General features: G+C 43.8%; 1 protein-coding gene and 1 long non-coding RNA gene across 5 annotated transcripts; one reads left to right on the top strand and one right to left on the bottom strand.

The window, feature by feature from the left end:
* Nucleotides 1-27,950, bottom strand: TSPAN31 (tetraspanin 31). Of its 4 annotated transcripts, none has more exons than XM_072991086.2 (6): nucleotides 27,740-27,950; nucleotides 24,045-24,212; nucleotides 19,352-19,432; nucleotides 18,409-18,552; nucleotides 3,299-3,412; nucleotides 1-2,894 (listed from the first exon to the last, which is right to left on the bottom strand). In XM_072991086.2, exons 1-6 carry the CDS (start codon nucleotides 27,800-27,802, stop codon nucleotides 2,820-2,822), a joined length of 645 nt encoding a protein of 214 aa, XP_072847187.1. In that variant the 5' UTR covers nucleotides 27,803-27,950; the 3' UTR covers nucleotides 1-2,819. The 4 variants fall into 4 exon arrangements, with proteins under 4 accessions (XP_072847187.1, XP_072847188.1, XP_078240752.1 ...); XM_072991087.2 differs by having other exon boundaries at nucleotides 18,409-18,549; nucleotides 27,740-27,930; XM_078384626.1 differs by lacking the exon at nucleotides 27,740-27,950 and adding an exon at nucleotides 27,208-27,658 and having other exon boundaries at nucleotides 18,409-18,549.
* On the top strand, nucleotides 12,059-14,865 carry LOC144586420 (uncharacterized). The gene is made up of 2 exons (XR_013541241.1): nucleotides 12,059-12,695; nucleotides 14,600-14,865. It is a non-coding gene; the product is annotated as an uncharacterized LOC144586420 (long non-coding RNA).
* Nucleotides 27,951-27,985: the final 35 nt, after the last annotated feature.

Genomic DNA, 27,985 nt, shown 5'->3' on the forward strand with positions numbered 1-27,985 from the left:
GGGTTTGACAGCAGTGTATTTATTCAAATGGCCTGTAACACAAGGTATCTCCAATCGGACCAGTCCCAGAGTACATGATGGTACAAGCCTGTAGATCTTGACAAAACCACCTGGTGATTCGAAATCCTGAGTATCACACCTCTTTATACAGCTGTTATGACAACTCTACTCTTACTCTCCCCACCATCAGGACCAATTAGGGGACAGCGATAGTCCCAAGCAAATAATGCAGCATTGAAAGAAGTTCCTCCAAACAAGTAGCCAGCAAAATTCTTGGTTGTATGGTGTGGTTCTGCAGGTATCTGTTTAGCATTTTCCCTCTAAGAGGGATAGGGTGAGAGATTTGTAATAATACATGGCCATGAGTCAATTTTTTTCCTGCTACCCTATATAAAGTGCATGTCAGCTTACTCCAGTCAGTCCCTGCCAGCAAGATGGACCTGTGGATGTATCATGACAAAATCTCTCTACACCCCCCCCCCAAGAGTTCAATTGTAGGAGAGAGGTTGGTGAGGGAATGGGTCCCATATTAGCTACTGATTTGGGAAGAGAGCATTATAGCTTATCTACACTTTTAAATACTGGATATCCCTATGGCCCTAGTCTCAAGCCACTAGCAAGTGTAAGATGTGCATGCTGTCTGCTGTAGCCTCTTCATTCAGGAAGTAAGCAGACTGCAGTCTAGTAGTCCCAGCTATTTCTGCCAAAGCTGCCAGCCTATTTCTACCTGCTCCAGACAGGAGCTTATTTGCAAAAGTTTCCCCACCCCAATTTATGAATAAATAGCAGTGCCTCTCAGTACTGGAACTGTCACAAGCAACACTGTGCATAAAACTTTATAGTGTTTCTCTAAAACACCTCTGCTGCCTGATTGCCTTTTATCTCCAAGCCTTCCCCACCAGTGCTTGTTCAGAGGAAGCAAGTACATGCTCTTTTTTGTTGATAGTTAAGGGTATGGATTTCTAGAATGCTTTTCTTCACCTGGGAGATTCCTTGTTGCCCTTAAAAAATTGGCTTACAGGAAAAGGGAAGCTTCTTGGTGTAGCATTAGAACAGAAAATGTGAAAAACAGTCCCTGAACATCGTCCCTTTTCTGACACTTTAATCTTGGGGGAGGGGAGGCACTAAATGAAGGCAAGTGGTGTCATCTGTTCTGGGCCAGATTCTGGTAATGCAAAACAGTGTTTGAGCTTTCAATCTGCTATCCTAACCACCACTAGATCCCCCTTCCAGTCTCTGGTCCAGACAGAATATGGGTGCTTTCTAATGCAGCTAAAATGACACAGTGCTGGATTCTGAAATACAGTCTGTAGGACCTCAAGATCACCAATAACAAACATAAAAGCTAATTTTCCTTTCTTGGGCAAGAAACTGGCAGCTCAAGTGAGGAACAGATACTGTATAAATTCTCTTAAGTCCTCAAGGAAAAAGAAGTTCAGAAGAAAGTATCCATAGCTCAACAAAATCCTTACCTCATCTGCAGCCCCAGAGCAGTGGTGCTCCACCTTTTCCCCTCTGGCTATTTTGGGGAAACAAATCCCATAATCCTTTTGCATTAGCCCTGTGGGCTGGGGCTTCTGGAAGTTAGATGTCCAAAACAGCAAGCGGGCCAAAGGTTTGAGTACACTGGCTTTGAGCCTTAACAGAAGTAGCTTGGTGCAGCATTTCAGTGCTTGGTACAATTGTGGTCAAAAGTTTTTCTAGTTCTTTTTGCTGGTCTAAGAGTACCATCTTTTAGCTTTGCAAAATGACAGCGGACTGGCATTGGATGCACCTTCCAGCTGGTCAGTAGTTGGGCTACTGCTTGAACAAGAGAAAACTCTACACACTATCTGTAATTCCCTCATCATCCTTACACCAAATAGATACAGGGATAGGAGTCTGAATGGGGCAAGAGATAACACTGCAGACATGCAGCACTTGTAAACCAATTCCCCAGCCAAGGTTCCATAACATTAGTAATACCTAAAAGGGACTAGGAATCAGAATCTGAATGGAGTCACAAAAAACAAGTCATGAGAGACACCATTTTAAAACCAGCTTGAAAATTTGTAAGGATGGTGCAGCCTTAGTTACATGATGAGTCATCTAGTCAGCTGGACAGGTTTCTACAGGCCCCTGCTTTCCCCTCTGAAAGAGGTAGCCGGTACATATGATTGTAAATCAGGCATTTGGGCATTTTTAAAAATCAAATATAAGAGCTTTAGCATACACATCTGTACTCTGCCCAAGTGGAACCCTTCCCCTAAGGCTGCTTCCTGGGTGTATGCTATATCTGCCCAAGGGAGACCACAGCAAAAACAAAGTGAGAAGGGCAGCTGTGTGTGAAGCAGTTTAAAATAAAAGTGTTGTCTCTGCTTACACAGTGGGGCAGAGGCCTTTGTACTGCCAGAATGCCTCGTGAAAGTGGAAGCAGCTCCAGGGCAAGCCTTTAAAAATAAAAATTAAAAAACCTAACAACAATGAATACAATAACCCAAAGTACACATTTTAAAAACACCCAAGTGATTGTAGCATTGAGCAGCGATAACACAACTGAACTGGTGAGGGGCCCATTGAGGGACCCATGTTGCTTGTTCGTTTAGCACGGGGTCCTCTTTGCCACCTGCCAAAGGCTTCATGTCAAGGAGGCAGGCTTTGCTCTGCTGGTTCACCCAATCAGCAGTTTGGCACCATGGCAAATTCCCACTTCCCACACACGGCCTGGATAGGTTGCTTTGTTTTTTTGAATGATGGGGATGGGAGACCTTGAACGGGGGACCAGCGGATAACTAAAGAAGGGCATAAGAGGCATGGGATGAGGGGAGGGGGTGGCTGATCTATAAAAAGGCACTGGGATTGGCTCTGGGATCTTTCTGGTTTCTGTAGCGCATGGCGAGCCACACTCCAAGGATCTGAAAGAGGAAAAAATGGGTGATACATTATTCAAAAGGTAATTGAAGGCAGCATGTTTCATACAGTTACTTTGTGGAGCTGTGACTATTACACTGGGGATGAGGACCACAGTCAAAATCTAGTTCTCATGGGAGGAGGCAGAATCCCCTTGTCTGGATGAGAAGAGATGGCAGAGCAACAATTCATCAAGGCTTATGATTATGTTTTTGGCCACAGCTCTGGCTTCTTCACTAGACCGCCATATAGCAGGGAGACATTCAACCAGCATAGCTTTCCTGTGTCAGTAAAGTCTACACCTGTTGAAACTCTCCTTCACAGTTAGGATGGCCAGGGAGGAGAAGTGGCCCCCCTGCCTCAGATGCACAGCCTCCCCCCCCCTTTTCAGCCTAACTGGCATAGTTACCTCTGTGAAACTGAAGAAGAGTCCAACTCCACCCAGGATTTTTAATACCTCGTCTGCATGTTTCATCATCACATCACCACAACTGGAGCATACAGTCTTTGCTTTCTTGCATGGCTAGAGGGAATGAAAGCACATTGTGACTTTAGCTGTCACTTGGCAGGAAGAGGAACACACACTCCAAAATACTGTCACATGCAGCCAGTGGGACTCGTTTATGAGTGAAGTGCCCAAGACCAGAAGCTGCAACTGTATTAGAACTGGTGACCAATCTGTCCCTCAATACAGGAGTCCCTCTGGTGAAAAATTCCTTTGCTAGAAGACCAACTCCAGCTGGTCTGTAGGGTGAAGAGAGATTGAATTCACAAAGGTAGCCTTCACTGCTAATTCTTCTACTGCAGCTTGACCCTGGATCCAGTTCACAATGCCTGATCTCCAGGCCCACAAAAACAAGTCACTGGTTTAGCAACTAGCCTTTTTCCTTCTCCTCATAGTTTACAGTATGAGGCTCTCATTTTGATTTTTTCAAAATGTGCTGCCTTGCTGTAGTAAAACTAAAGAAACAGCTGCCCTGCAAGAAGTGAAAAAAGAAACAGGAAATAGAGGGCAGCAAGTATAGGGGAACCTTTTTGTTTGGTTGGGTTTTTTTTATGACAGCAAGTCTGACCCGATCAATGTAAGTGCACAAGTGGCTTCTGCCTCAAAACTGAAGGGAACCCATTCATCGTGTCACCCAAAAAGCTTGATCCTGGAGAAGAATAGATTACACTTAAAATGAATGTTTTTAGTTCACTTCCTGACCTAAGAGTACTGCTTGTGTGTTCATTCCTGAGCAAGCTGGAATGACATCAACAGGACAAAACATGCTCCAGAAAATTGTTGCCTTCTTAGTATTTATTAGGCTGGCCCGTTAATGCAAGATTTAGTTGATGAACTGAGTGAGTTTGAATTTGCATGTAATCAAAACCATAACAAAAGATTTTCCAGGACACTGAAGAACCTAATCTGATTTAATGATCATTCTTGAACAGACCACCTTGAATTCCTACAACAACAGCATATCAGATGGGCTGAAAAGAAAACACAATGATTTACACCCTGCACACTCAACCCCACTGATTAACTGACAAGGGCAAACATTTTTTATCATTTAAAACTTTAGCTCAAGGGTTGCATGAAAAGTGGCTGTGTTGTGTAGATCTAGGTTAACGTATGTCTGCTGTAACTGTTTGAAACCACATTGATGCAGTTCCCCTGCTAAGGATAAGATGGCCTTTCTCTGTAAACTGGAAGAGAGACCCCCCAGGGCTGAAACAAGCTCTTTAAAAAATAAGTGTAGTGGGAGTAAGGAAAGAAAAAAATAGCACAATCCATTACTGATGTCACTGTGTTGTGACCACAAATTGTGACTCAGATCTGACTTGATGAGAGTGCTTTCCTGTGCAAGGCGAGAAAGAGACCTTTTGGAAAATAAAATCCCAGCTGTGGATTCTGCTCCCAGATTAATGTGTTACGTCTGGAAACAGTTCAGAAGGGGAAAACACTGGTGAACTGGAATGGCTTTACAGAACGTGTTGTTTGTTAAAGAGGTTTCCTTCTGAACCCTAACACAAAGCAAAGGATCTCTGTTTGAAATAGTTCATGAGTCCCAGCTCCTTGAGTGTCCTTAAAACTGAAAGCAATCAGAGCCTGGATTTGGCCAAATTAATCATTGGTGTTGTACTCTAAAGCAGTCTAGTGCTGGTTTGAAAACTTCCTTCATGTGTTATGAAAATGCAGAATATTTTGCAATGTGGTGAATTTAAAATATTGCCACATATAGTCATGGCCAAAAAATATTGACACCCTTGCAATTCTGTCAGAAAATGCAACCCTTTGCTCAGAAAATTGTTGCAGTTGCAAATGTTTTGGTACTCACATGTTCATTTCTTTGTTTTGTGTTGAAACAACACAAAAGACAGAAGTCAAATCTGATACAATCCCACACAAAAACCCAAAAATGCACTGGCCAAAATTATTGGCACCCTGTCTAAACTCTAATAATTGCTTTTCAAGCATGTGATGCTCCTTTAATTTGTATTTAGACACACCTGTCACAAGTGAGAGGCGTGGGCAATATATTAATCACACTTGCAACCAGTTAAGCTGGAGAAGAGTTGACTCAACCTTTGTGTGGTGTGTGACACTGAGCATGGAGAAAAGAATGAAGTGTAAAGAGTTGTCTGTGGATTTGAGAAAAAAATTGTGAAAGAACACTGACAGTCTCAAGGCTACAAGTCCATCTCCAGAGATCTTAATGTTCCTGTGTCCACCGTGCGCAATATCAGCAAGAGGTTTACAGCCCATGTCACTGTAGCTAACCTCCCTGGACATGGACGGAAGAGCAAAATTACTTAAAAATTACAATGAAGGGTTGTTCGAATGGTGGACACAGAACCCAGATTAACTTCCAAACAAATTCAAGCTGATCTGCAGACACAGAGTACAACAGTGTCATCTTGCACTATCCATTGCTATCTGAAAAGGGACGCTATGGTAGGAGACCCAGGAGGACACCACTGCTGACACAAAGGCATAAAAAAGCAAGACTGGAGTATGCCAAAACTTATGTGATAAAACTACAATCCTTTTGGGAGAAGGTACTGTGGACAGATGAGACAAAAGTAGAGCTTTTTGGTCAGGGACATCATGGCACCGTTTACAGAAAAAGAAATGAGGCATTCAAAGAAAAGAACACAATCCCTACAGTCAAACATGGTGGAGGGTCAAAGATGTTTTGGGGTTGCTTTGCTGGTTCTGGCATTGGATGCATTGACTACACAGTATCATGAAATCGGATAATTACCAAATAATTTTGGGGCGCAACATAGTGGCCAGTGTCAGAAAGCTGCATCTCCACCAGAGGTCATGGGTCTTCCACCAGGACACTGACCCGAAACACATTTCAAAAAGCACTCAGAAATGGTTACAAACAAAGTGCTGGAAAGTTCTGAAATGGCCAGCAATGAGTCCAGATCTGAATCCCATAGAACACCTGTGAAGAGATCTCAAAATAGCAGTTGGGAGAAGGCATCCTTCATATCTGAAGGCCCTGGAGCAGTTTGCAAAAGAAGAGTGGTCCAAAATTCCAGTAGAGAGGTGTAAGAAACTCATTCATGGTTACAGGAAGAGATTTATGTGTTATTTTTTTTTCCAAAGGGAGTGTTAACAAATATTAAGTTAAGTGTGCCAATAATTTTGGCCAGTACATTTTGGGGTTTCTGCATGGGATTGTATCAGATTTGACTTCTCTGGGTTTTTTTGTGTGTTTTTCCAACACAAAACTAAGAAATGAACATGTGAGTACCAAAACATTTGCAACTGCAACAATTTTCTGAGAGAAGGGTTGCATTTTCTGACAGAATTCCAAGGGTGCCAATATTTTTGGCCATGACTGTATGTAATAGTCAGGAATGTGGAGTGCACGGCTCTCCAGACGATGATGGGCTATAGCATCGAAGAAGAGCTCTGTCTAGAGTTGATGAGATTCCAATCCAGTATTATCCAAAGAGCCACATATTCTCCTTCCCAGATTTGTGTCAAAGTTTAAAGCAAAGATTGGGACTCGCGGCTCACATGTCGCTGTAGAGTCTGACTTGAGTCACACTGGCGACTTGACTTGGACTCAACTCAGATTTTGAGAGGACTTGGGACTTGACTCGCAACTCAGATCCATTTGTCCAAATTAGATTTTCTAGTTTCTATTGTAGGCTGATGATGGTGGGGGCAGGAGGCCAGAGCCTTTGGGTTCCAGTCCTAAGTCCCAACTCAAGTCAAGACTCAGACCCAGAGACTCAAAATCAGACTTGGATCTCTGTGCATGCTCTCTTCCCTGCAATAATGTCATTCTCCAAATATATTACTGGTCCTAAATGGTTGTTTAGGCATCTGGCTGCAGAACAAGAGGTTGGGAGTTTGATTCTCCACTGAGACTCCTATGAATGTGGCCTTGGGCAAGCTGCAGAGTCCCAGGGCTTCCCTAGAAGAAAGGACTAGTAAACCACTTCTGTGTACCATCTACCTAGGAAACCCTACGGAGGACTACCATAAGTCAGAATTGACTCGACAACACATGATTACCATTGCAAATACTGCACCTTACGGCTTAAGGTCTATTTTTCACAGTGAAGGGATGGAGTCCCCCCTGGCCGTCCAGCAGTCAAAGTGTAATTCCCATCATCCATAGCTAGCACAGCCAATAGTAAAGGATGATAGGAGTTGCCATGTGGCAACACATGAAGACCACATGCTCTTCCCTTCCTGTTCTAGGTTTTGAATATTTCTCTAGACTGAGGTTGTGTATCCGGCTTTGGCCTACAATTTCTGCCGGTCTTTGACAGCAGAGCAATGATGAGGGATTATGGGACCTGACTCTGACAATAGGTAGAAGGCCACAGTTGCTCTAAATAAAGAACATGCCATTTTTTACAGTGGTAGGTGAAGAGTCAATGTCACTTTTAGAAGAAATTATAGGCAAGGCATAGTAGAATTCTACAGGGGAAACCTAAAGGAGACAAATTCAGAAAGATCAAGATGATGTCGGATGGTGAAAAACTGGGACAGTGCTTCATGTAAAAATAAGAGGACAGAAAAAAGAAGGACTTCAAAGGAAAAGCAGCTTCTCACTAAAGAGAGAGAGAAAAAAAGAACAAGGCATGAAAGCAACATAATGCAAGGAGACAAAAAACAAAAAAGATGAGCCAAGGTGTTTTAGAAAAAAAAGAAGAGAGTGCAAACCAAACATAGTGACCAAAATGTTGATGCTCAGTGTAGGCCAAATTGTAACTTTTTGTCCATTCCTCCTCAGTGAACAAAGCATCCCTGCTGTATTCTAAGCAACAGGAGGTGAATCAACAATAATTCTTATTAATATAATGTTCCTAGTATGCATGGTGCATTATATGTACTCCCAGTGCAGACAGGGAATGATGAGAATGTATATAGGAGATAAATGGGATTCAGTGGACAAAACAGCTCACATGTGTTCTGCACAAAGCCTACAGAAGCACACAGAGAATGCGGACATTAGTAAATTACAACAGTCTAATCAGACAGGACTGTATTGAGATGGAGATCTTAGATGACAGGAGGAAAAGGATGACGAATCTGCAGCAAGAAGAGGGTACCATAATTGCCCAGTGATTGATACACTGGCGCAGGAGATTTCAAACTGTGTTCTAAGCAACCCTGGAGTTTCTTAGAAGCTTAATGAGAAAAATCCGTCATGCTGGCCTATCTTCCCTAAAGAGACAGCTCGCCCACCTCTGTCAATCCTCCCTAAAATTCACAGCTGCAGAGCTGTGTTCTGGAGAACACCCACGGGAGGCAACAGCACCTGTGGCCCTCATGGAATTCTCCAGTTTGACTTCCCAGTCCAGATCCTTCTGTAGTTACTGTGCACTAGCAATCTCCTCTCTTTGTTTGCCGTGCTCCTGAAACTGCAGTTGATCAGCAGTGCAGCAAAGCAGAAAAAGGGAGGTTACTTACCTGTAACCATAGTTCTTTGAGTAGTCCTCTGTGAATCCACACAAATGGATTTTACTGTGCCTGCATAGGACTCCTTGGAATATTCTAGAGCTTAAAGAGACGTGATGAGTAGGGCGTTGCCCTGTAATGCCTCAGTTCTGAAATGTCCGCCGCTGTCAAGGCTCTGACTCCAACAAAGCTCAAGACACCAGATGATGGACAGCGAGGAGGATGGGCAGGATGTGTGGATTCACAGAGGACCACTCAAAGAACTATGGTTACAGGTAAGTAACCTCTCTTTCTTCTTCGTGGCCTCTTTGAATGCACACAATTGGGTGACCAGCAAGCTCACTCACCAGAAGGAGGGCCATCGCGCCAACACTGAAGTCAGCACAGCCCTTCCAAAACTTGCTTCCTTCTTGGCCCTGACGTCAAGATGATAATGCGTCACAAAAGTCAATGGTGTAGACCTAGTGGCCGCTCGACAGATGTCAGGGACTTCAACACCATGCAACCAAGCTGTAGGAGTTGCCATAGCTCTCGTGGAGTGCGCCTTTAGCACCTCTGGTGGAGTCTTGCCTGCCAAGTCATAAGCTAAAGTAACAGCAGAGACAATCCACCTTGAGACTGTCTGCGAGGAGGCAGGAGAGCCCTTTCGTGGGCCATGGAAGCACACAAAAAGTCTGGGGGAAGTGCGGAATTCCTTAGACCTGGAAATATAAAATGCTAAGGCACGACAGACATCGACAGAGTGGAGCATGCGTTCAACATCAGACGAGGGACTTGGAAACAATGTTGGAAGGATTAACGGTTGATTAACATGAAAATCTGAAATCACCTTGGGAAGAAACGATACATCTGGATATAATACAACCTTGTCTGGGTAAAATTTAATATAAGGGGCATCAGCTTGAAGAGCGGACAGCTCACTTGCTCGATGTGCAGAAGTTATAGCCACAAGGAACAAAGTCTTGATGGAAACAAGTTTGAGATGCGCAGAGGCCAAGGGCTCAAACAGTGGACAAGCAAGTGCACGGAGAACAACTTGGAGAGACCATTGTGGAAGTGGAGGCTGTGTAGGTGGGCGCATGTTCAGTAAACCTCTCAGAAATCTCTTCAAGATATTTACTTTTACTTTTTACTTTATTTGGACTTATACCCCACCCCTCTAGACAAAGTCTACTCAGGGCAGCTTACATGAGTGATAAAATACAATAACATACATAATAATAAAACCTACTAACAGATGCACATATAGATTATCAAGATGAGATAATTGAGAAACAAAGATCAATTAATTGACTGGAGGGAAGGCCTGCCTAAAGAGCCAAGTTTTTAAGTGGCTTTTTAAAATGCCCAGTGAGGGAGCCAAGTGGATTTCCGTTGGGAGAGTGTTCAACAGCCGAGGGGCCACTGCCGAGAAGGCCCGGTTTCTTGTTCTTTCCTTCCAGGCCTCTCTTGGCGTAAGGCCCCTCAGCCATCCCTGCTGGCTTTGTTGAGTGATTCGGGTAGACCTGGGTGGGAGAAGGCGATCTGCCAGGTATCGAGGTCCCAAACCATTTAGGGCTTTATACGTCATCATTAAAACTTTGAAATCAATGCAGAAACGAATGGGCAACCAGGATGCTTTGATGAGAAAATAAACAAGAGGCCTCAGACCCCCCAGGCTGATATGAAACTATAGCAGAAATATAAACTTTCAATGTTGAATGAGCCAAACCTTGGTCAAAAAGACAATGAAGGAACTTGAGAAGGGTGTCCAAGGAAACTGGAACTTTGGGCAAATTCCGCGATGCAGCATATTTGGTAAAAGCGTCCCACTTGCACGAATATAATAAGTGAGTAGAGGGGCTTCCTAGCTCTATCTAGAACTTCAGCCACAGTGGGGGAATTCTCCACGCAGTAAGGTGTAGAGAGTCAAGGTCGGGATCACAAATTTGACCTTTGCCCTGAGTCAGAAGGGACGGCTGAAGGGGTAAGCTCAGGAAGTCAGTAGCCATGGCTCTGAGAGTGGTGAATCACGGTTGTCAAGGCCACCATGGTGCTACTAGAATGGCACTGGAGTTCAGCTGACGAAACCTGACTATCGTTCTCTGGATGAGAGGAATGGGTGGAAAGAGATAAAGAAGGCTGTAACCCCAGTCCATCATGAAAGCATCGCCGAGAGATTTCTCTCCTCTTCCTGCCCAAGAGCACTACCTGCTGCATTTGGAGCTGACCTGAGTGGCAAAGACGTCAAGACCTGGTGTCCCCCACCGACTGCAGAGATGAGAGAAAACGGCATAACTGAGGGTCCACTTGTGGGTTTCGGTGGTAAGACAACTCAGACAGTTGCCAATCTCGTTCTCTGTAGCCACGTGAAGAGCCACAGGAAAGACATGGTGATCGTAACACCATTCACACAGCTGAATCACTAAATATAGAAGATTCAAAGAATGGGTGCCACCCTGTTTGTTGATATAATACAGGGTGGTCATATTGTCCGTGATGACCTGGATGCTGTGACCAGCTATGAAAAACTGGAAAGCTTGGAAGGATTTGATGACTGCTAGCAATTGCTTGATGACTGCTAGCAATTGATGTGTAGCAGTGTCTGAGGTTGACCACAAAGTGTGGATCTCTCGATGACCGCAGTGTACACCCCATCCTATCTGACTGGCATCTTTTGTGACCTGTACTGTGAGCTGGAGAGGCCTGAATGGGTGGTCCACCAGAACGTGAGGGATGGAGGTCCACCAGGTAAGTTGGCAAGCTAACTCCGGGGTCACCAGTAGACGCTTGGAAGGATGGTACAGCAGACGGTCAAACTGGGATAGGTACCAGGCCTGTAAGGACTGCATCTTCAGTCTCGCATGTTGGAGTACAGACGCAGTTGAAGCCATCAGACCTAGTAGGTGCTGTGTCTAGTAAACAGTGACTGCGGTGCAATGCCAAAAGGGGCAAATGGCTTGCTTTAACTTGAGTATTCTCTCTGGAGAGGGAAACACCCTGGCTGCGATGGAATCGAGATACGCCCCAATATAATCCGTGGTCTGAGATGGCTTGAGATGAGATTTTTTTGTAGTTGACTTGCAGGTTGAGATCTGCCAGAGTCTGGAGAACAAAGGTAGAGTCCCTTTGGGCTGCGCTGTGTGATCGTGATACTATCAACCAATCGTCTATATATGGAAATATTGTGATGTTGTGCAGATGAAGATAGGCAGCGACCGGAGCCACTTTGTGAAGGTCCTTGGAACTGTGGACAGACCGAAGGGAAGGGTACAAAACTGGTAAACAATGCCCATGAAAAGAAAACAGAGATATCTGAAATCGTGCTCATGAATTGAAATATGAAAATACATGTCCTGTAGAACTATAACCATGAACCAGTCACCTGGCTGAAGCAGACAGATGACTGATTCGAGGATGACCATTCGAAAACTCCTCGGATGCATTTAGGTGTTTAGAAGTCGCAGGTCTAAGATGGGATGAAGGCCTCCATCCTTTTTGGGAACCGTGAAATAACGTGAGTAAAAACCATTCAGAATATTTTGGGGAGGAACCCTCTGGATAGCATGTTTGTGAAGGAGTGTAACCTCGTCCTCTAGAGCAGGTGAGTAAGTTGTGGGTCTGACATGACCAAGAGGAGGAAGCTCCTTGAATTCCAATAGGTAACTGAAATGTATGATGGTGAGCACCCAAGTGTCCTTGGTGATGGTGGACCACTTGTTGAAAAAGGGAGCCAGCTGGGGATGATGGGGACAGTCCAAGAGAGGAGAGTCAAAGATATTGTTTATTTCTTTATTTTTATAGGGCGACTGAAACCTTGTCTGCGTTGAGCAGGGGCCTGGGAATGGAAAGGAAGAGCTAAAGAAGAAGACTGAAAAGTTGGATCTCTCAGGAGCCGGAACTGGAGGTTTGTAAGGGTGGTAGGGGTGCTGGTATGATTGATGGAAAGTATATGGCCTACACCACTGGTTACGTTGGTATCTGGGCTGTTGGGTGAAGTAAGAACGGGCAGTCTTGTGAATCTTGTGTAAGTTATCCATCACTTCTTCAGTCATCGCTGAAAAGCCCAATGCCATCAAAGAGCAAATCCTCAATACAAGATCGAGCATCATCAGTGATCCCCACAGAACGCAGCTATGCATGCCGTCTAAGGGCAATGGCGGAAGCTAAAGACTCTGAGGCATCATCAGCCATATGGTGAGATGCCAAACGCTGCTGTTTAGCCAAGGTAGTGGCCTCGAGGTGGGTAATGAGGGCACTGGCTCTAATCTCTTCAGGAGCAGCCTGAAGGACCGGGAGGATTTTGTTCCACAGCTGCCTGTGATAGGCCCCCATTGCAGCCTGGTAGTTTGAGACCCTCATAACGAAGGAAGCTAGAGAATATAGATGATGACCCAGTACATCCAGCTTTCTCTCTTCCTTGTTAATAGGAGTGACTGGGGAACAATTACCAGCTGGGGACTGATTTGATTGTACGATTATGGAATTTGGTGGAAGATGCTTGATGAGGAATGCTGTGTCCATGCCGTGAGTGCAGTAGTGGTTCTCCACATGCCTAGATATCTGTAAAGACATAAATGGTTTGTCCCAGGATTCTTTAATAAGGTCCAACATGGCTGGGATGAATGCCAAACTCAATGGAGGGGATTTATCTTGGTTAATGTCAAAGACAAGGTTGTGCTTGGGAGGAGATGGCTGTTCAATATCAAGCTCCAATGATTTGGGCATGTGAAGGATGAGCTGAGAGTAAGGCGTAAAGTCCTCGGATGGGACAGAGGATGAACATCTGCAACGTCCAAATCAGGAGTTGGTAAATTTGAAGGAGACTCTCTGTACGCCTCAGAGGGAAAATTATGCTCAGAAACTGTCAACACCGAAGAACCTCCTCCATAGATGGAGAGAGCTGGAGAGGGAGAACGTTGACGAGCTCGAGAAACAGGAACAAGAGGGGTTGGTGCTGGGACATGATGGGCAGAGTGGGATCCAGGTAAAGAAGCAGTCAGGCGCGATGTTGAAGCTGATGGCACCGTAGAAGAGTGTGGGCACTTGGATGGAACAGGCTCATGTCGAGAGGGCTTGTGTTGAGATGGAGATGGATCGCGACGTGGTACTTCAGAGCTAGACATATGGCGTTTAGCAGACTTCTTGCACACTGGTATCATAGGACTGAACTCGAAATAAGCTTGATGTCAACTCAGAAGAAGAGGCAGTGGTGGCGATGGAGAGGACTCGGATGGGGCATAAGCGTACTGAACACGTTTGGGACGCTCATAACAGTCCTGATCGAATCTCGGATCGAATTCGTCAAAACTGTATCAGTGGTGATCACCATGCCAATCAAAGTCATAAAGGGAATCTCCATATTCAGGAAAGACATGGTGTCAACATGGACACAGAACAAGGATTACCTCCCAATACTGCAAGGATGGGGAGATGTGACGCTGCTTTGCTGCCCTCTTCCACGGAGGGGACTGCGAGACCGATGCCTCTGAGTTTAAAAGATGGATAACAGTCGCCTGCCCGGTCAAAACAGGGCTAGAATGGGTCGAGGCCGGGCTGGATATGATATCAGCCTCAGAACGGCCATGACTGGGAGACGAGCTCAGTATCGAGACCAAAGCTTGAGCCCGAGTAGAAGGACCCAACTCTCCTGCTTCGGAAATGGAGTCTTGGTCTGGGATGTCCCTTAACAATTCCTCCAAGATGGGAGATAGGAGGGAAATGTGGACAGCTCACGAGGCTGATGAGGCTTAGGAACCCCCTTAGCTTTCTTTTGCTTGACTCTATCCTTATCCTTTTGTTTCTTAACAGATTGAGTCTTTGCCAAAACCAAGGAAGACTTTGACATTGAGGTTGACGTCAGTACCGAGGGATATTTAGGCTTGGAAACCTTGGTAGAGGACCTCGGTGAAGGAATAGTAGGAGCCAACAGAATGGAAGGCTCAGACTGAGGCACTGGAATAGGGGTAGGTTCCATTGTGGGACTGGTTGGAAGACTGGAGTGTGCCAAGGATTTTTCCCACAAGTAGGACCTAAGTCGTTGAAGCCAGAGTTTAAGAGCCAGTTTTGTTAACTTTATATTCCAGACAAGAGTGAGTCTGGTGACTCCCACCCAGACAGAACAAGCAACGATCGTGGCCATCAGTAAAAGGAAGTGCTGAGTGCAGAATGCTGTCCTCTGAAGATGCCGGCCACAGAGACTGGCGAAACGTTAGGAAGAACAACCTTCAGAACATGGCTGAAGAACCCGAAAAATCCACAACAACCATTAGATCCCGGCTATGAAAGCCTTCGCGAATACAAAAGGAATTTTATTGGCACACGTCGTGCAACGCTTGAATGGGCCTGAGGAGACCATTAAAAAAAGATGGGAAGGGAGGGGGAAAGGGGGGAGGCAAAAAGAAGAGATAATTCACAGGGAAACGTCCATAAGTAAAAAAAACTTGATTAAGTCCGTGATCCGAGAATCTGAAAACATTAAGCAGTCCGAAGATCAGAAAACCATAAGATTAGAATCATAAAATCGCTCTAGGAGTAGCACGGGAGTCCAATTTCAGCGGCGGCTAAAAGGAACTGAGGTAGTAGAGGCGGGCAGAGCATGCGCACCACGGGGCAACGTCCTCCTATTCATGTCTTTATAAGCTCTAGAATATTCCGAGGAGTCCTGCAAGGCACAGTAAAACCCATTTTGTGTGCATTCACAAAGGCCACAAAGAAGAGATACCTCCTGGTCTCACCTAATTACCTTCTCCCCATACTAAGCTCTATCTCCCAGTTCCTTATCTTCACTATTTATTCCTCTTCCCAGCCCCATCACTTTATATTTTCCTCTACACAACCTTCCACAGGAGGGAACAAGAATGGAGCAAGAAGATGAGGGCAAGAATTGAGGAAGAAGGGTGACAGATCTCTGACTAGAGGTGTGCTGGTTTTCAGCCTCATCAGTCCATCTTCTGTGGAATGAGTGTTATATTGTATGGGATTAAATATGTGACATTAGGGGCTTAGACCAAACTTTAGCATGTAATATTTTTTTGGTGACTTGCCAGGCTCCTACAATAGCCATTTTGTGATGAGCCATACATGTCATGGCAACTATACAAAAGTGGTGCCCACTACATCTTTAGATGAGTCCACTGGCCATACTGATCTGGAACTTCTTCAATTGTGAAATGCAATAGATCTGGGCCAGCACCCTTATGTACAGAGTGATCCTGCGCCACCGATCATCTGAAATACACTGATGCTCTTAGATAGATCTTAAAAATGTACAGGCATAAAGTTTAAAAGTAAAGTTACAGGGGGAGAGAAAGAAAGATGACTCCAAGCCATATTACAAAACAACCTGTAGGATCAAATGAACACTTGAAGACCAGGTTCCTAGGGAAGAAGAGACAAAGGGTTTAGTTTTATTCCTATTCAGTTCCAACAGGCCAGCTGTACTTAAAGAAGCACAACTGAGATACAAAGCCAGATATACTCCAAAAAGATACAGTCATTTAGAAATGGTTGGGTACTGAATGGAAAAATGTAGAAAGAAGAGAAAGAACCTTTTGGTTATTGACTTCAATAACTAAAAACCCTAAAGCAGTAGTTCCCACCCTTTGGTCCTCAGACGTTCTTGGACTGCAATTCCCAGAAGCCTTCACTACTACCTGTGCCAGCCAGGATTTCTGGTAGTTGTAGTCTAAGAGTATCTGGGGACCCAAGGTTGGAAGCCACTGCCCTAAAGCAATCTCCTTTCAAGCTGAAGCCCTGCAGATGTTTTGATACAGAGGAATCCCGTTTGAACACTGGATGAAAAAAGATAAATAGGAAAAATGAAATGCAAGGGCATGAGTCTCCCAATCAAGATGAAAAGAAATCTGGAGGGGAGAATAGTGAATAAAGTCAAGAAAACCAGTAGTATTGGGGCTGCAGTTTGACATTCCCACCTTATGATGTGGATTCAGTGGGACTTACTGCCATGTAAACATGTGGGTTTAGCTTTGGGTTATTGTTAAGTCACTTCTCCACAATGCATCTTCTTGTCATCCAGACGCCACCTCCTCTCTGCCATCATCTCATTTTATTGATCCACAGTTGCTCAAGGAGAACACTTTCTGAAGTGAGATGATTTGGCATCTTGTTTCAGTTAAAGGTTTGCCTTCTCACACATTTGGAAAATATAGGGGGAAGATAAGTCTTATCATTCAGGAGATTCATAATTTTCACTAAAGCATTGGGCTACTTATGAGAGAGCTTCTCTGCTTAGAGAAGAGAAGAGGAGTTTGTGCTGCTGTCCAGCATCTGAGAATTCAGCAGTATTTTACAGCCAATATATTCCCCCTCACATACGCAAGATGACATCAGACAAGGAGCCAAGAAGTCAAGGTGCTGGCTGCTGGAATATTAATGATTATTGTCTTTTCATGCTATTATGTATTCCTGCAAGAAACTCTGATGTGACGCTCTTAAGGAACTATCTGTGCATTATCAGTTTTTAAAGTCTGTTTGTTGAAGAGCATATCATTTTAAAGAATTAACCAGAGGCCAACTACAAATCACTAAAATACTAAATAATAAGACTCTGAGTTGCTAGCTGTTAGGATTTCATCTGACCATCAAGGGCAAAAGGGTTCCAAGTTCCACTCCCTTTTATGCTTTACTAAAGCACTGGGTACTGCATATGGACTACAGTGGTGCCTCGCTTAACGACGATAATCCATTCCAGGGAAATAGCAGTTAAGCAAAAATATTGTAAAGCGAAATTAAAAACCCCATTGAAACGCATTGAAAGCCGTTCAATGCTTTCCAATGGGGTAAAAACTCACTGTCCAGCGAAGATCCTCCATATGGAAGCCATTTTCGCTGCCTGTATAGCAAGGAATCCGTCCCTAAGCATAGCAGGGAGCCATTTTAAGCACCCGGTGGCCATTTTGAAAACCCGACGATCAGCTGTTTTTGATTGTCCTAAAGCGAACATCGGTTCCCAAAGCAGGGAACCGATCATCGCTAAGTGAAATTCCCCCATTTAGACCATCGTTTTGCGATCACAATTGCAATCGCAAAAAGATCATCGTAAAGCGGATTCGTTGTAATGCGGGGCAATCGTAAAGCGGGGCACAACTGTACAGTTTTTTCAAAAATCAGACCGATAAATAACCCATCTGATGAACTTTTATATCTGAATCTATGCAACTCTGGGTGCTTTGAAAGAATGACTCTCAAATTTAGGACCTCAAGATACTGTTGGATTTCAGTCCCCAGTAAGTCCACTCAACATGACCAATGATCAATAATTCTAGAAATTATAGTCCAGCAATATTCAGGAATGTAAGTTAGGAAACCAGTAGTTTAGAAAAAAATACTGGCAACAGTGCAAAGCAGTATTTCTTCCATTATTTCACATAACTCCGAGTTTTAATCACAGCATGTAACCTTTGCTGAATTAAATGTTCATGTTCTTTACTCATATCCCCTGTCAGCCTTCAAGAAGTAGTTCCCAAGAGACCTTGCTTGCAACTCAGCTACTAGTCGAAGCCAACCCGACAGTTCTCAGCAAGCTCAAGCCATAGAGAGATGTTGCTCTCTTGTCTGCAACATGAAAGGCCCAAAGTATTTCAGAAGTATACACTTACTGCGGTGCATGAGTCAACGTCAGTCTCAAATGTCTCAGCAAATTCAGTTTTGTTGAACAGGCCACAGCAGTTTAAGTTATTTTCCAATGAATTCTTGGTGTTGTCGTCCTTCACCATTTTCCAGGCACCACTCAAGAGGATCTGCTGCAAGGAAAAAGTAGAAAGAGAGAGAGAGAGAAAGCATATGTGGCTTGAAACAGAAGCCTCTTCAATCAGTTTGATATGGTCACAGCGGCTCAGTTCTTCATCACCTTAACCAAGTCACTCACAATGGTTGTTAAACAGACCAGGAAGTTTTAAGGTGAAGCTGCAAAGTTGCATTGTGTCCAAACAGGAGTATATAGTCAATGATTTCAAAGAACAGAAGAATTACTAGAGTGCACTCGGAACTTTAGCAGTGCTTCTGCAAAAAAGAGAGAAAAGGTCCAGCCTGCCGTGCTGTCCTTTCCTGCAGTCCCAGCCACAGTAGAAAACTCACCCATGGATGTTAAGGTGTAGACTGGATGCGCTTGAGGGCAGGTAGGCAACCAGGTTGAAGGACATGTTGAACAAATAGAAAATGTACTACAGTATTTTGTGTGGAACAACAAAAGCATCTCCCCACTGCTAAGCTCAGGCAGCCAAGAGGAATAGTGCACTTTGACTGCATCCCTGCTAACCAAAGCCTACTAGTCCCTTCCAATAGCTTCTTTCCTCAAGAAAGCACCAGATCCCTGATTTCACATGTCTGCATCTTTATCATAGGCTCTTCTAAGGCATGCAAAAGCAATTACCAGAAGAGGTGATTTGCCTAATACTCAGGGTTTTGTTCTTTGCTGTTCCATTTCCTGGTCCAATAGACCCTTTCCCAACAGACAAACATGCCGTAGCTTGATGTGCAGGCTAAAGATTATGCATGTTGCCTCCAAACCTAAGCAAGCTTCGGGTGGGAAGGCAGGCTTACCTGTTTACTTTCTTTGAGTGCCAGGCATGAACAGGAAATCCCAAACTGGAAAATAAAGACTATTCCTAGAATTATCATATACTGAAGAGAATGCACTATTAAGGAAACGAATGAGAAAAACATGGGCAGAACCAACAAACTTATGTTTCAAATAAAGCCTTTTGGTTTCTTCCAGTTTATCACAGAAAGACACATTGGATAAAAGACATAATGGAAAGACACAATATAAATACCATAAACAGAATAAACTCCCATTTATTTATTTTTTTAATTCAAGCTTTCCAAACTGACTATACATTACCAGATGATGTCCATTTATTCTGAAGAATTTTTTGCATTCCCCCTCAAATCATCTACCAGCCTTGGCTCCTCACAACTTCAAAAGAAAACCAAGTTTGCTCTAAGACTTCCAGTATCTAATTCTCTCTCTCTCTCTCTCTCTCTCTCTCTCTCTCTCTCTCTCTCTCTCTCTCTCTGTGTGTGTGTGTGTGTGTGTGTGGGGTTTAAATGCTCTTCCCCTAACTACCCCGACCTGGCTTTGCTAGCTAGAGATGGGGTTGTATGATCACCAAAATAAAGGCATAGTAGACCTGCCATACGTCAACAGTAAATGAAGATTCTGACAGGGCAGTATCTGCACCGATATCCCAAGAATCACAACAGGAGCATTCTGTTTATCAGCGAGGAATAGACCCAACCTTATAATTTGGCTTGCACTAAGCAACAGGATTTTGGACAGGGAAGTTCTGAAGTTCTTCAACTTGATACCTATGGCTTTCCCAGCTTAAGAATCTAGTCTAAAGCTATTTCACACAACAGATCTCCCATATAAAACTTGCTCTACACCTTTAAAAAAGTGCACATGATGAAGTAAATGCAGTGAAAAGGGTGTATGTGCCTTTTTTGTGGGAGTGTGTAGACCAGGGTGACTGGTTGTGGCCCCAGATGTTTTTCTGGACTGTTAACTCATGTATTTCTTCTCCATTGGCTAGCGCTAATGGGAACTGCAGAGCAACCACATCTAGTTGCCCATTTCTGGTGCCTATCCATAACACTGTGAAAAACCTAGGAAACTAGGAGTGTGGAGAGAAGTCTTTTTAGGCATATACACTCTGCAAGAAGAACAATGTCTTAAGGAATTTTAAAGACTGGGAAAGTCATTTCCAAATTTCCAAGATCCCCCCACACCTTTGCTGTAGTCAGAGTGAATGCAGGAGGATGCCTTACACTATGTCAACCCCTTTAGTCCAATGAAGCCTACTCTGGAAGCAGCTCTTCAGCAAAGAGTAGAGCCTTTCCATTACCTGCTGCCTAAGTTTCTTTTCAGTGGAGACTGAAATACTGGGACATTCAGCATGCAAACTCCATGCTCTGTGTCTGCCGTAGTGGCCCCTCCCTTAGACTGAAAGGGTCCTCAAGAATCTAGACAGATTGCAGACCAGTGCAGGTTGGGCAGCTTCCATTGCTTGATCCCAGCGTTTGAAAAAGGAGATGCCAGCTTTCCTGTGGAACACTTCTGTAATCCTCTCCTGTGTGCACTGTGGCTTTATTGAACCAGTCACCCAGTGCACTATGCTGATGAACTGAAAGAAGGCAATGGTTGTGTAACCTCAGCAAATTAGGTCATGCATCCTGTCTAAAAGGAAGAATAATCCTTTTAGGAAAGAATAATCAGAAACACCTGATGCTGTAAAGCCACTGAAACTAAGCTATGCATCTATGCAGTAACTGGACAGGAGACCAATGAGAGCCCCACATGAGAGTTGTATATTTATCTATCTATTATAGATATGCTATTTATAAGAGGCTTTTCACCAGATTCCTTAGAACACACTGCCAGAAACGCTTAACAAAATTTTCTGCTTCCTCTCAACGACTACTGAAAACCAACCTCAGCATTTTACCCATCTCATGTAAATGAAGAAGTGGTTTCACAATTACAGGAAACTCTGCAATTCAACCCAGTAATCATTGTGGGGTGTAGTGGATGGCAAAGAGATAATCTATAAAGTGTCCTGATGAAACAAAATGATAGCCCAAGACAGTGGCCAGCCTGAAATTCACTGCTGCTCCACTAAAAGCCCACTCTCAGATTTTTGTGGTCTTGGCACAGCAGCCAACACTCTCCAGATATAAAGAGCATCCAAGATTTCACAAGGTTCAGAGATTTCCATTAAAGGTGGCATATTCCTTTTCTATTTGAAAAAAAAAATCTTACTCGAATCCCACTTCTAGCTAACAAAGCTGCATCAAGATGCCGCTCACAGGGTCCCTCTTCCTTTGATTCAGAGCCGTCTCCAAAACACAGGATTCCCCACAATGTAGCAACTAAATAGCTATTTGCTCTCCACCCTACTACTCTAGTGAGACTGCATCTATGCAACCTCATCCTATCCTGCAGAAAGCAGCATCCCTCTCTGCTGTCTGATGTAACAAGCCAGATTTTTCAATCAATAGCTTATACATCACAGACATGTACTGCAAAACCACACAGATCTGAGTCAAAGACACATACTGAAAAATCATACAAGGCTCCAATTATGTTAATCAGTGAGAAGCAGCACTGCAATCTTGGGTTCAAAACTCTACCTCCAAGATTGCACAAGACACCACCACCCTCCTCCTCCTACATTATTCTCAATCATTTTTGTGAATTCCAAGGGCTTTGGCAATATCCAGCAGCACATTTAATCCTCTTTACATGTATGCCATGCTCTCAACACAGGGGGATAGTAACATGAGATGATGTTGTCTGGTGTGGTCTAGCAGGTGTAAAAAAGAAATTTTTGTTACTAGATGTTGCTATATCAGATTTTGTAAATCTGATAAAGTAACATATCAGATTTAACATTCATTAACATATCTTTAACATTCTTTTCACCTAGGAATGAGACTTAGCTTAACATGAATGGAGAAAAGCACAAAAAGGCACTTGCCTTCATTTTCACAATCCTTAATTAATTCCCCAAAGAGAGGATCTTAAAACCAAACTCATTTTAGTGAAAGAGAAGGACATAAAAGTTTTGGATTCTTTCATATTTCCCTCTTTCATTTATTCATTCCTTCACCTGGAAATGTTCAATCAGACAGTGTTGTAAGGGCTGCTATCAGCGGCCAATCAGAATATCCACAGAGAGAACTTTTTGTAGAAAGGTTCAGATTGGTTGCTACCAGTGAAGAATGATCTTTGCTTCCTTATAGGTGGGGTTTGTGTGCTGCTGAGCTCCATGGTGCCTCCATCTTGATTGTGCTGCCCACCTGTGCTTGTGGATTCCCTCCTAATTTCTTAGGATGTTTGCTGCTGACACCAGGCAGACCTGCCTATGGTGCCAGTCTGCCTCTTTGGAATTGTTTTTTCAGACTCTGCCCTTTTGCTTTCTTTGGCTCTTCCCCCCCCCCCACTTTTCTCCCTTTTCTTTTCTAGATTATTTTTTGCTGCCTGCTGCTGCACGTGGCGGACTCAAGAAAGAGAACAGAAAACATCAGCGGTAGAGGGGAACGAAATCTCATACTATAGTTGTTTTGGTTTGGGAAGCTTTGACTATATTTTTTGCTTTTATTTGTCTCCTTGGTTTTCTGGAGAGTGTTTTTTCTTTACTAGCCTGTGTGTGTGTGTTTGCTAGACCGATTTTTTTAATGTGTCATTTGCTTAGTTTACCGTGGCCCTGCCACTACTTTTTATATTATTTTAAGGGCTCTTTAGGGCTTTTGGACGAAAGCCAGACAGGGCATGTATTTGAAAAAACAAAATTAAATAACCCAAAACAACCAGTCCTTTTTTATTTCTAACAAAAGGACTAGAAAGCAAAAGACCCAAAATGAACCAGGGATCCCTAGAAGAACCTGAAATAAATCAAATCTATCAATTTCCCCCATATACAGCCCTAACTGAATCCAGAGGCTACTGGGCTCAAACTGCATAACATGACAGATACAGGACCAAAATCAAACAGTGGGCAGTGTTATTCTCCTACCTTCATAGACTAAGTCATGTGAAGCTGCTTTATATGAGGTCAGATCATTTGTTCATTTAACTAGTGTTGTCCATTCTGACTGGTAACGGCTCCCCAGCAGAGATTTTTCCTGTCACTGCCTGCCTGCTCTTTTTCCCTTTTCAACTGGAGATGTCAAGAACTGAAGCTGAGATCTTTCCCATATAAAACATGTTCTCTTCCAATGATCTATAGCCTCCCTTTCTTTTTAGATGATGGGAAGGGTAAAGATCAGATACTCACTTCTTGCATGAAATTGAACCCTCCACTAACCCATCTTCTTTGTTCATCAATGGACTAAATCACACCACATGCTCCAAACAAAGCAAGCACATTCAGAGAACAACTTCAATGCCAACTATCAGTTCTCAAGACAAAAGAAAACAGAAGGTATCTATTTTGGCACTGGCTGATTTTCGAGAAACAAGCGAGAAAGAGAGATAAATGACTTAGCCCAGCATGGGGGCATCCATGAGGCCACAAACGAGAGAGAGAAAAAAAACAAAATAAAATTAGAACTTTGACTTTACCTATAAAGTTTTTTGATCCTACAACTAGGTACCCTATCACAGTTTAGTCTGGTACATCAGATTTTGTGGCTGGCAATAAACAGCAAGATCATCAAGGATCAGTTGCTCCATGGTAGCAGGCATCCAGACAGACACAAAAAGCTGGGGTTTGGCAACAGCACAGAAGGATACAAAGAAGAGCATGACTTGGTGATGGTTGATAGCACCGATGAGCCCCACAATGGCGATGAGAAGCAGGAAGAAACCCACAGCAATGACCCCTCCGATGATGTGGAGGCTGGAAACAATGCCGAAGCCTTTTCCCCAGGCAGCCACGCCAATCAGCAGCAGCCCGACCAGCTGGAAAGCAAATAAATAAATAAATAAATAAATAAATAATTGGGGGATGGGGAGAAAGAACGGGAAAGTCAGAGGCATAGAAAACTAGCATTTCCCCCCTGCGAGGCTGAGTGTATTCATACACATTCCCAATCCTGTCCAGCAGTTATCTTCAGCCACAGGAGTGCAAACACACACGCCATTCATAAAGAAGCAAGCTTTGGATATAAACCCATTCCATTCAACCTGAGTTAATGTTTGAATATCTGTTTGAAATCATAGCCATTCTACTCTGCAGAATGACGTACAGTGGTGCCCCGCATAGCGACAATAATCCGTTCCGGAAAAATCGTTGCTATGTGGATTCGTCGCTATGCGAAATAAAAAAGCCCATAAGAATGCATTAAAACCCGTTTAATGCGTTCCTATGGGCAAAAAACTCACCGTTATGTGAAAATCCTCCATACGGCCGCCATTTTCGCTGCCCGGTAAGCGAGGAATCAGCGCAAAAACACAGCAGGCGGCCATTTTTTAAAACCCAGTGGCCATTTTGGAACCACCGATCAGCTGTTAGGAAAACATCGCTAAGCGAAAATCGGTAAGCGAAACAGCTTACCGATCATCGCAAAGTGATTTTTTCCTATCTAAATCATCGCAATGCGATCGCAAAAACTTAATCGCTATGTGGATTCATCGTTAAATGGGGCGCCTGTTAAGCGAGGCACCACTGTATAATGCTTTATTTCATATAGGGCTTAATTTCTTTTGGCTTGTCTCCAACGGGGTTGCCCTGCAATGTACCAAACATGTTTTGGAATGTAATTTTTAAATTTTTTTGACCATACCTAATCTTTTTAAAAGTAAAAAAAAAGAGTTAAATTATTTCAGAAACACCTTTCACCTCATCAAAAGCACAGACCAATATTTCCTTCCCATAGACAACTAGAGTTATTACTGCTTCTTGTCATATATCAGAATTCCAGTCTGAAACCCCACCGACTAATGTTCCAAGCCATACTCTTTCCTTTCTACCTGCTACCTCCTTCCTATCAGAAGCTGCATGTGGTCATAGCTGTACAGACTCTGGCTGTAGTAGCTCTAAACAATGAGAGTGTGAGGCATCCAAACCAAGTCAGTATATTATTCCAATTCTTATACCTCTTTCCGATTCACTTTCAATGATCAGCTGTAACAATCTGTGGGATTTTTTTTGTTTCTTATTGGCCAAAATCTGGTTGCTTAATGTAGTAAATCTCACTAGACTAGGCCCACTGAATCAATGGGGAGTTAGTGAGTCTACTCCTTCATAAGCTTCATTGATTCAAACAAATCAATGGAACATATGGAAGAGCTGACTCATCAAAGTCCCATTGATTCAGTGGGCCTACTCTTTACTACACCAAGCAACAGGATTTTGGAAAATATGTAACGAAAGTATTTTAACTTGCATTTTATCAGTTTTTCTTTTGTTCCCTGGTCTTTTATTCATATTCACAATTCAAGAAATTCTTCACATCATGTGATAAATCCACACTTCAGGTATTCCTACCTTTTTATAGTAACCTATGTTTTATGTTCTGTAGCAGAATTAAAAACAAATACGTAGCACTCTACAATGTGCATTCTCAAAGCCTGTTTTAAGTTTGGTTGCATACTACATTTTTCATGCTTGTTGGGCCATCTCTATTCTAATTTTTATATTCTGGCTAGGGCTGATGAAGACTGCAACTGATTATCTAGAGGGGGATACATTCCCCATTATCTGTGTTACAGGCAGGGTACAAGCATTTCTATCTGCCCGCAGAACATCCAATACATTTATAATACTGTCAGAAGGCATATTCTGTTTTACAGTTTTGCAACAAAAATGCAAAGGCAGTCAGATCCTTGATAATCATTTGGAACTCTTCTTCCAGGATTTTCTACTACCTCTTGGTGCTCAAGGCAATAAATACTGGAAAGGCATCTGCTGCTTAAAAACAAAAGCTCACACTCGACTTTGCTTCCAGGGACCTTTGCCCAAGACAAAGGAGTGCTGTATGCCTATAGGTTTCCCTTGTGACCATTAGGTTTTCTGATGCATAGACTGGCTTAAGCCAATCTCTTGTTGCTCTTTCCTTCCTTATATTTGCAATCCTGCCCATGCTTACTCTGACATAAGGATTCTGTCCAACAAGATTCAATCTTTACCAAATAGAATATGCTTACAGTGCCAACCTAAGCTAACACACTGATTAGTTTCAAGACTCCTTTAAAGTTCTGTTTTATAGCACAGTACGTGCATCTGACATGAGCATATACCCTCCTCCTATCACCCATCCTCACTACTCACAATGATGCCTAACCTATTCCAGAGCCTTTGCATTTCTCAAAATAAGGGCAAAGTTCAATCAAATCCATGGCCCAAAAAAACAGTTGCGACACAAGCCACTGAATCATCATTTCGAAATTCTTCTTGCTATCACACAAGAAATACTGTAAGTTCTTTAAAACTTTTGACAGCAGCTGAAGTTTTTATTCATACTTGAAAGCATAAAAGATCTTCCTGCAATTTAACTGGGGCCTACTCAAGCCTAAGATAATATTTTCTTGTACGGCGTCGCTATCTTACTCTGGTAGGATTGAATGTGACAACAAAGACGACACCAGGCAAAGAGATAAGGCCCATTTCAGTTCGCATTTGACAGAGAAACGCGATGAAGGAGTAGTTCAAACCCGTAAGAACAATGTCATTTCCCCAATTAAAAAAAAGCACAGATGAAAAACTAAGCTTGGCCAGTATTTAAAAAAAGGATATGTGACAGCACTAAATTACAAAGACTCTTATAACTAGATGTTGGTGAAGGAGGCAACGTGCACACAGGAAAAGCTTAGGTACAACTACAAGCCTCCATTTCCTGGGCTAACCTGACAACACATCTATATTCAGTTACCCTGAGAAAACATCCTTGGTTTTAACCACCTTGTTCAAAGCACCTATTTTCCAGGGGAGGGGAAACCCCCCCCACACACACACCTTCTTGTGCCACAAACTGGCTGCTGCCGCCTCCACTCCCTGATCCTGCATGAGGGGGTCTCAAATGGAGGCACACAGGCAGGAACCCCCCCCCAATCTTTCTGGAGCACCGAGGCTCCCTCCCTCCCTCCCTCCCACATGCATCCCTAGCGGAGCACCCAGTTTCTCTTCCTCTATTCCACCTCCTCCCCTCCTACTCTTAAGCAGAAGAGCCGAGGTTGTCTTCTCCCCATCCCCACCCTACAAAGGGGGGGGCTGTTGCCTTCACTGGCCCCAAATCAACGCTAGAACCCCAAGACTAGGCCAGGGCGCATCTCTAGACACACCAGAGGAAATGACCACATTCCCCAAAAGCCCAGCCCTATTACGGGCACAGGACCGATCCACGCCCCCACACCCCACCTCCGGATCCCTACCCTGCCGTCCTATCCTCTCTCTCTTCTCCCTCCCCCCCCCTCCACGTTCACCCCACCCTCCATCTTCTCCTAAGCCCAGGCGAAGAGGGTGGGAGCCAGGCGGTTGTTCCACTCACCACATAAACGACGTTGAGGGCGCACAGCGCGTTGCGCGAACAAAAGAAACCCCCGCAAACCATCTTCCTGAGCAGGAGCAGCGACGCCCCCCCCCGCACTCTTAAAAAAAATACTAAACACTCTCCCCCCCTCCAAGGGGCAGCGGCCGCTGGTCCTACCCCTTTAAATCCCAGCCCCACCGCCACCGCGCCTGCGCGCTAATAACACTCCGCCTCTTCCCACCACCCTGCTCACCTCAGCCCCGG

This window comes from Pogona vitticeps, chromosome 2, assembly GCF_051106095.1.
Source record: "Pogona vitticeps strain Pit_001003342236 chromosome 2, PviZW2.1, whole genome shotgun sequence".
NCBI classification, from domain to species: Eukaryota; Metazoa; Chordata; class Lepidosauria; order Squamata; family Agamidae; genus Pogona; species Pogona vitticeps.